The sequence below is a fragment of the Augochlora pura genome, chromosome 6, assembly GCF_028453695.1.
Source record: "Augochlora pura isolate Apur16 chromosome 6, APUR_v2.2.1, whole genome shotgun sequence".
NCBI classification, from domain to species: Eukaryota; Metazoa; Arthropoda; class Insecta; order Hymenoptera; family Halictidae; genus Augochlora; species Augochlora pura.
In genome coordinates, this window is record NC_135777.1 from 23,502,031 (window position 1) to 23,511,324 (window position 9,294).

The following is a 9,294-nucleotide window of genomic DNA, read 5'->3' on the forward strand; positions in this document are numbered from 1 at the left end:
TCTTCGGTAGTGGATAATTAGGAGAGGAGAGAATGTTAAAGGATCATTAAGGGCTCTTAAAGAGCACGTCGCCGCAGCGATTGCTGCACGTCGATGGAAAACTGTCGCCCGAAATCGTTGCACAGAGTTTATAGTAATTAGTATTTACGATTTTTCTCAGATCTATATCTAATTGATCAATTATTAATTCGGAAGCGACTACATATTTTATTAATTGTACAGAATGAACTTCAAAAATTACGCTGTCCAAAAATTATTAACTCATAAATACTGAAAATTAGACTTCTCGAAATTCTTTAAAAACGATCATTTTACTATTATTATTATTTATTTATTTTAATTGTTAGAAGCACTAGATTTTCATCTACTTGTAAACGTATCTTGCGTAAAAGTTCTTAACCAGTTCAGCGAATTATGTATATATATATATATATATATATATATATATATATATATATATTATAAATATTAATATAAATATGTAGCGAATTCAGGGACGTTTAGAGAATCGGATTGACGGCGCGGTTTCGCTTCGATTGAAGTCCCTCGATGACTCACTGCGCGTGATACATACATCGGCGCCGACACCGATCCATCCCCTTTAAAAGACGCCGCGGATTACGTACCTTTGACGTATTGTTATTGATCACGGAGCTCCCCGGGGGACATTAAAGCAGGAAGCCCGTTGAAGACGGCGCGACGTCATCGCGTCCAGGATCTCTTCTCGCTGCAATGTATGTACATGGCACCCGAAGTCTCTTCCGCCATCTTGCAATGGTATTAGAGATTGTAACCGCGAACTCGGCGAAACCCTCCGCTTTGAAAAAAAGCGAAACCGTTCCTCGAGAAAGTCGCGAAGTGTCGAATTAGATCAACAAGTGGGCACGGTAATTTACCATAAAGTAAACTCATCTTTAAAAACAGTCAACGTTAACATTAACGATCATTCAGATATTATGCGAAATACGAAGAAATTCATTGATGACCAACAATGACACGATTACCTTAAAATTACTGTAATAATACAGCTTTTGTTTAATATGATTATTTTGCTTTTTAATGTGACACATTTTTATTAAATTAGCAAAAAAGAGCGGAATATTCCAGGAAATAATTTATTTGATTAAAAGAATCCTACCGTTTTATTGTTGTTAATTTATTAATCGTTGAAGATTGTTGTTAGCGTTTAATATAGCGGGTGTGATAGTTAAACGGCAGGAAAATTATGTAATTTTTGCGATGCGATAGAGTAACAGGAAGAAAGCGGCGGCGGCTCCCTTTAAGGATCGATATTTCCTATACACGTGTATAGATATAGTAAAGATACTCCTTGGCGTAATCCAGGATAGAACGTGGAATGGCTGACAACGTGATGCATGGGACGGTTTGATTTTCTGCTCGCGAGGAGACGGAGGGCGGTGGGAAGCCCGAGGACAACCACCCCGGCCACGAAAGAAACTCTTAGCTTTATTGTCATCGATTCGTGAACTTGTATCCCGCGATTCGCGCGCGTGTCCTACCCTTTCGTTTTCGGGACACGCTTCTTCACCCTCTTGCTGCTATTTAGAATAATTAAACGTTGCATAGACGCAACAATTCTCTCTTTCTCGAAAGGAACGATTACTGAATAACAATTGCTTTTCATTTGTATTTTAATTACTGAAAAATTCTACGGCGCGATAGAAGTTTTGTTCGAATAAAAATTATGTTAACTATCGCCTCATTTGTTCGTATCATTTTTTATTAAGTAGGACAGGCAATTTGTGGGAAGCGGGTACTTTCAGAAGACTTTAATCTCTACTGTATAAACAAATATAATTAAGTAATTACGATTGTAATTCGTAACGTAGAATTTATTATAATATTTTAATCATTTATGATCACGAATTATATTGTATTGTATTGTATAATATTATATTATACTATACTATATTATACTATTAGTTATCGAAGGTAATTAATAGAAGGTCACTCGACAGAAAATCATTTTGTCTACGCAAACGTGATCATCCTTTAAATTATTAATATTATTTAACTATCTCTTCTCGGAAGAGAATCCGTATGTCATTTTATAATCAAACGTAATTGTAAGAATTTAATTGTTAATTTCTGATAAGCGCTGATACGATTTAAGGGAATAGTAATAAATAAATAAAGAAATAAGGAAATGTATGTTACAGAAACAAGCAGAACGTTGTGGACTACTTAGACTTGCAAAAGGGGCCCGCGGACGTTCCCCCGTCCGCGGCTTGTCACAGGAAGATGCACTCCCAGGCCTCGTGCGATTGTTATTGCAAAGCTCGCGAGCCGACGCATCGTCGTCGAAACGGCATTCAATCGGACAGGAGTCGCGTGAAGCTCGTGACGTCGAAAACATCCGTTTGCAAGACGGACACCAGCAGAAGCGAACGGAACGTTCCGTTAACGCCCGCGAATCTTGTCAACGATGATCAGGTACGTTACAATTATTAATTTATTCGACAATTTTAAACTATTATGTACGATTGAAGAAATTACATGATACTTTGTTAAACGAATAACTTGTGGTAAGAGAAAAATTATTAAATTATAATATTAAATTATATATTGTATGATTTCAATTGTAGGATAGCAAAAGATCTGCCACGACGCCTCTTGTCTCCCCGGTCCTCAGCCCGGAAACATCGGCGGCGCTCGAGAACGTCGACAGATTAGTGAAAGACGCGGAGATTCAAATCAAAGCGATCAACATGGTCGCCGATTGCAATGCTTTTCGCACGCCTGTGAAAACGTGGGTTATTATGCGGATGTGGAAAACATGCGCAAAAGTCAAAGTTATACTATTATTATTATTATTGTTATTATATTACTATTACTATTATACTATAGTTATATTTATTTTATACTTGACAATCTAAGAATTCGGAATAACGTCTAAATTTCTTCCAGGTACTCGGCCGAGGTGTCTTTGGACGACGAGAACGACCAGCTTTTATACGTCCGCGAACGAGTAGCGTCGAAATTTCAAGAGGCGAACGGCTGGCCTGACGCAAATTACAAGAGTCTGGAGAACGAAGGGACGTTGTACGAAAGAACGCCCCGAGCCAGGTCGAAGAGGACGACCGATTTCTCCGCGCCGAAATTCAAAATGCCCGAAGAACGCGGCAAGGAGTTCAAATGTCGCGCCTCGTACGGAGTCCAAGACCCGGGAGTTCCGGCTACGGATACGCAAAGCAAAGAGAGAGCCAAGGGGCCGGATGAAATATCGAATCTCGAGAGAAACTCGCGGTTGAAGACTTTTACCTATCAAGCATGTCCGACGGTGAACATCGAAAGGCAACTGACGACGCAGAATTTGCAGAGCATTCACATATCGCCGGATCCGTCTTTCGTCCAAGAGAACGCGAACGTTGCCACTTACATAGTCTCCCATGGATGTAGACCCAAAAGTCAGACGCGCAAAGAGAAGTTTGTGAAAATATTTGAGGAGTCCAAGGATGCCGCGAGCGGTAAACAGTCGAGCGAAAAGCAAAGGAGGAAGCACGGAAGAGCGACGAATGAAGTTACGAATAGCAACGAGTCTTCGCGTAGTTCGGTGTCGAAAGGATCGACGGCAGAAGTTGCGGAAAAGTCCGGTGGAACTTCTCTGGCGAACGTTGGAAACGATGGGGAGGATGCGAGGGAACGGGAGGAGAGAGCAGCGATTAGCGTGGAGAACGAAGACCTCGAATCGTCTAGTTTTAATAATCGAAAATCGGAAGACCGAGAAGTACAAGTGGAAATTGAGGCGTTCGAGGAAAGAACGGATGGCGGGGCACCGGACAGAACGCCGAAAGATGCTGTCAGCGTCAAAAGCGACCACAAGCAAGTGCACTTCAGCGAAGAGGTTCGCGAGGACATTGTAAAACCGTCAACGGAAACAGGAGACGACGAAGAGAGGAGTAAACCCTTCGAATTGGAAGACGAAACTGTTCCGGATCATAATTTTCATCCACTTGAAGGTTCTTCGATTATGGGAGGAAATGAAGGGGGATATAAGAAGAAGGAAAAAAATTCTCACGACGAAAAGAATCGCGAACACTACAAGATTATTGAAGAAAATTTTGCGAGTCTTCGTCAAAAATATTGCAAGCAGAACGATGAAAGCGTAGAAGAGCCTAGTCTCTTTGAATCATCGCGTGTAGATACTTCCGGCGAGGTTTCGGAGTGCTCAGCCGATGACGAATTGTATTATCCGGCCATCGACGAACTCGACAACGTGCTGCTAGCTTATAACAGTATAATCGACGAGGCGTCGCAGTCGATGAGAACGATGGACAAATATTTAACGCGGCCAGAATTGAGAGAATTTTTGCAGAGCGACGAAGCCTCGCAGAGCAGCGAGTCACCGACTCCGTCGCAGCGGAACAATTTCGAACCGGCAAAGGGAAAATCGGTCAGAGATCAAAGAGATGTAAAACACAGACATGTAAACGATGCGCAGCGAACCTGTGAGACAATGTCCCAAGCGAAAGGCGCGAGGTCTGTTAAATTAGAGTCGGCGCGGTTTAATAAGCTGGATTATAATTCAAAGAACAAATATATCCCTCGCAAAAACTCGATTGACGCTCCGTCGATAAGCGACGCGAAATTTAGAAGACGGACAGGCGCGGATCCGAGAACTTCGTCGAATATCGAGACCGCGTTAACTGAAAGCGACAGCGATAAGATTGCGAAGCATATCGAGAAAACGCTTGTAAAATTTTTCCAAGTGCAACGTTCGCGAGACGCGAATGCTTTTCGAGCAAGCGAAGAAAGCTCCAGCCTGACCACTTCCATGAATCCCTCGGTAGTAAACACGGACACGCAAAGCCTTCGTGAAGATAAATCGGGAGCAATGTCAGGAGTTTCCGGTAACAACGTTCTCGAGAAAGACTCGAGTCCGCCATCGAATGCGGCAACTATACACGATTTCGAACAAGCGGAAGCAAGAGCAGACCTCGAGAATAAAATAAAAGACGCGTTGGATCTGGAAGAAATGATGCCGATATTGGTGAAGAACTTGCTGCAGAATTTTCAGAACGGTGCGACCAGCTCGCCGCATAATCTCGAGTTACTGATAACGGAGAATGCTCCGGAGAACAATGTCGATTCGAACGTACACGAGATGGAAACTGCACGCTTGAAAACCGACGACAAATCTGAGAAAAACTATTCGGAAACAGAAATTCGAAGGGGCGCTATGGAAATCGTGAAAAGCGGCGTAGATATTACCGAGAAAAATGCTAACGGTGAATTACATACACTTGTCAATGTTAACGCTGATTTCGTCGACAAGCCCGCGAGTCGATTTTCGAACTCTGAACAACTTGCGACAAGCTCGTGGCAAGAAAACTCGGCTGCTGAGCCGAGTAAAATTAATGCGAACACTGAATCGTCGAGAGAACTTTTAAGTGCGAAGAATGATAGTGCTTCGAACAGAAAAATGGAAAACAGCGTAACAAGTAATAACGATGGAAGTTCAGCTTCCACGAGAAACGTTTCGAGCATTGCTGCCGCTAAGATGGAAGCCGATGAGAACAGGGCCGATGAAAGAATGCGGAGCGACGTAGCTGTATGCGTGGATACAGTATCGGAGACAATGAATAACTTGTCAGGGAAAAATAAAGAAACCGAATGTACGCGTCCACAGGATTCTGTGAACGAAGAATTCCTGAGTAAACCAAGTTCCAAAGTGGAAAATGAAGAAATTGAGTCGCGCTTGGACCAGAATAATACAAAAGTCCCAGTAGAATGTGATGACAGCGCCCGAAGAGCATCGTCTTCTGATTCTTTACGCGACTGCGTATCTCTTCCATCTTCCTCGAGAAACGAACCGAAACTGTTAAACATGATGGAGTCGATCGGCAAGATAAATGAGATCAATCAACATAAGGAAACGAATAACGCGGTGAACAGTATCTCCAACAGAGTATTTAATGAGAAACATCCACGCGGCCATATATTTGAAAAAGAAAAGATCCTTTCAGACTTGTACGACGAGATACACGAGCAACTGTTGCATTCCACATTCGCTATGAATCATTCGGCTCCGACTCAACAGAATACTAGGTGCGAACATGATTTTCTTTTCGTTTCCTTTATATTTATTCTTGTCAGTTCGCTTTAATAGTTAGACCAGTAAAATACGCGTTGAACATAGCGAATAATATTAGAGGATTTATTAAGGATCTCGTTTCTTAGTATTAATATAATTTGGCATAAAAATCGCATTTAATTATTTTATTTTTAGGACACTGGAAGACGTGCCTCCAACAGTCTCGCAAACAGTAAGATATCTTCTCTTGTAATGGCGTCCATGTGAGAGATTCTTTATATTAAACATATTTCATAATTTCAGGTCGAATCGGTATCTTTGGATACTTCCCGCTCCGAGGGCGAGTTATTCATGCCAAGTTCTGGTTCTTGTTCTCTAGGCGAAATTAAAATGCTAAATACCAATGAACAAGACAATATAATCACTGTATTTGTCACCAAGGAGACGTTGTCTTTGTGGAGCGAGTCTTCAAAAGTGAGTACATCTTCTCCTCGAGCGGTGATTCTTTTATTTAAAATATAAATACAAGATTTAGTTTTTCGAAAATATGCATTTATTGTTCATGCATTAGAGCTACAAATGTTATGTTTTCATATTAAATAAAATGACAGCTTAGCGTAGGCGTACGATAAGATTGTTATTATGCAATGCCTTTAAATAAAAGACATTTCTGCGTGTGTATGCGCTGTTGGCTTTCGAAATTAATTTTAAATCAATTAAATACTATGTTGGCGTGCTTAGTAAAGTTTGTATATTTTTTAGTCATTGGTACGAAGTATAGGGGAAATTTGAAGCTGCCGCTTTGGCGAAAAGTGCGTCGACTAGTGCAGCCGCAATCGCGAATCTATGTATGTATGTACAAATTGCATTTGGAGACGCAACGGCGGTAACGTATTCCCGACTACTTGTGCTTCCACATAAACAGTAGAAGATGATTCACAACCGCACCGGCACGTTATAATAAAAATTTGTTATTTAAAAGTGTTTGTATCGTGTACCGACAAACGATGAAAGTATGTATTAATTAAGAGAAAGTAATAATGTTGTAAAACGTGACCGTCATTGTTATCTTGCTAACCTATGATCATTTATCGCATGCACGGACGTGAATTATACGAATAGTGTTTGCGCTTCGTGTTTAAATATAGAAGAATTATTATCTTCTAGAGACAGAACGTGAAATACTCGAGAACTCGATGAACATAATAAATATCGTAGTAATATCGTAATAATATCGCAGATATAACCTAAAATTTCCGACGAAAATATGAGATCGCTTAAAGTAAGAAAAGTCTTGTAGGAAACACGATTAATATAGTTCACATAGGGTGACTGTTAAAATAATGTATTGCGTTATCTTTAATGGATGAATATTTTATTCGACGCAAGAGAATCGTAAATGGAAAAGAAAATGGGCGAGAAATATACAATCGGTTACTGGATATCCGAGAAGAAACGACAGAAGTTCAATTGGAACCATTTCTGCAATCTCTGCGAGGCTGAAGGGTTTCAATTAAAATTGGTAAATCAATTTTATACATTTTCTATTATCATCCACGCAATTATAACCTTCTAAATAATTATAAACGGCTTTGTAAAGAAATCGAACTGGCAATGTATTCTTGAACTAATGTGTATTGCTTTCAGATGGACTTAAATTCTGATCTTGAATCTCAGGGACCATTTCATGTTTTTATACATAAATTGACGCCGAAACTAGCGCTCGCGGAAAACGGTGATCAAAATGTATGATAAAATTTGTCTGAATTTGAAATTAGAACTTGTCTAACCATTTATTTCTTGTTCCAGGCCAAAGCAATTATTTCAAAAATCGAGGAGTACTTCTGTAGACATCCTGAAATAATAGTTATCGATCCTTTGGACAATATTAAGATTTTAATGAATCGTTATAAATATTATAAGTTCATACAGGAACGTATACAATTTAATGGTGAATTAATTAGCTATGTTCCTAAATTTGGTCACCCGAGGAATTTGTTGATCAAACTATTAAATTATGCATCTATTTTCAGATGTATTTACTCCAAAGTTTGTAGAAATTAAAACTAAAGATACTGTTGAAAATATATCACTGTTAAAAAAGGCAAACATTAAGTTCCCAGTAATCTGCAAACCACTTATTGCTCTTGGTTCTAATGATGCGCATAAGGTGAGCATGGTATATTCTCTATGTAAAAACGTACATACTTGTAAGAAAGAATGCGTACACAAACAGTTTGTATTTTCAGATGATGGTGATTTTTAATGAAGAAGGTTTGAAAGACTGTCAACCACCTTGTGTAGCGCAAGAATTTATCAACCACAATGCAATTGTTTACAAAATATATATAGTCCGTGAACATTGTTACATAGATGAGAGACCCAGCTTTAAGAATTTCTATGAGGAAGACTGTACTTCGTTCAATACCATATTTTTTAACTCGCTAATATTTAAGAGCGGTTCAACATCCAAATGGTCGATCTTATCGGAAGAGAACATTCCATTAACGGTAAAACCGAAACAGGAAATCTTTGAGAAAATCGTGAACGAAGTTACTACATTGTTTGGGCTTTGTTTAATCGGCGTTGACGTTGTTATTGAAAATCACACTGGAAGATACGCGATCATAGATGTAAACGTATTCCCAGGATACGTTGGCTATCCAAACTTTTTCGAACAGTTGATAGGATGCGTTAGACAATTGTTGGTCGAACAACAAACAGACGCGCAACAAAATTCTAAAAGCTACTCATTAAAAAAGTGTTCCAGCGATGATCTAGATTCTGGTTTTGAAAGTGATGAGAAAAAGAATATTCTACAAAAACAATTGAATAAAACGTGAGAAACAGCGGGGAATTTAAGAGAACAGACAACAATGAAATTGATATCCCAGTTTACTATATTCTATCAAGTACAAAAAGGTATTGTTTGAGAAAATGATACACTCTTTTTTACAATAGAACATGACCTTTCGTCATTCATACATTCAAGGACAGCTGTGTTTCAGTTGTATCAGATCTCCGTTTTGCAATAAAAAAATAATTTCTTTTGTATATTTTTCACTTATTTTTCTACTTCCTGTATACAGTTGTTGAAAAAAAATTAGTCGTTCACTGTTTACATTGAATCTTTTTAATAAATGTATTCGTATAGTGACAAACACACGTAGCACGAACTGCCGAAAACAAATACTTTTTTCTCATGCAATACGTTTGCATTCATGAACAAAAAAAGAAAA

General features: G+C 39.2%; 2 protein-coding genes across 3 annotated transcripts; both read left to right on the forward strand.

The window, feature by feature from the left end:
- The first annotated feature begins 682 nt into the window (after positions 1-682).
- LOC144470665 (uncharacterized) lies at positions 683-6,957 on the forward strand. The gene is made up of 7 exons (XM_078182072.1): positions 683-734; positions 2,181-2,454; positions 2,607-2,770; positions 2,929-6,069; positions 6,251-6,287; positions 6,359-6,529; positions 6,818-6,957. The coding sequence occupies exons 2-7, from the start codon at positions 2,263-2,265 to the stop codon at positions 6,845-6,847; spliced, it is 3,735 nt and encodes a 1,244-aa protein (XP_078038198.1). The 5' UTR covers positions 683-734; positions 2,181-2,262; the 3' UTR covers positions 6,848-6,957.
- Positions 6,922-9,109, forward strand: LOC144470668 (inositol-tetrakisphosphate 1-kinase). Of its 2 annotated transcripts, XM_078182081.1 has the most exons (6): positions 6,922-7,068; positions 7,445-7,577; positions 7,703-7,801; positions 7,865-8,006; positions 8,089-8,225; positions 8,305-9,109. In XM_078182081.1, the coding sequence occupies exons 2-6, from the start codon at positions 7,455-7,457 to the stop codon at positions 8,896-8,898; spliced, it is 1,095 nt and encodes a 364-aa protein (XP_078038207.1). In that variant the 5' UTR covers positions 6,922-7,068; positions 7,445-7,454; the 3' UTR covers positions 8,899-9,109. The 2 variants fall into 2 exon arrangements, with proteins under 2 accessions (XP_078038207.1, XP_078038206.1); XM_078182080.1 differs by having other exon boundaries at positions 6,923-7,577.
- Positions 9,110-9,294: the final 185 nt, after the last annotated feature.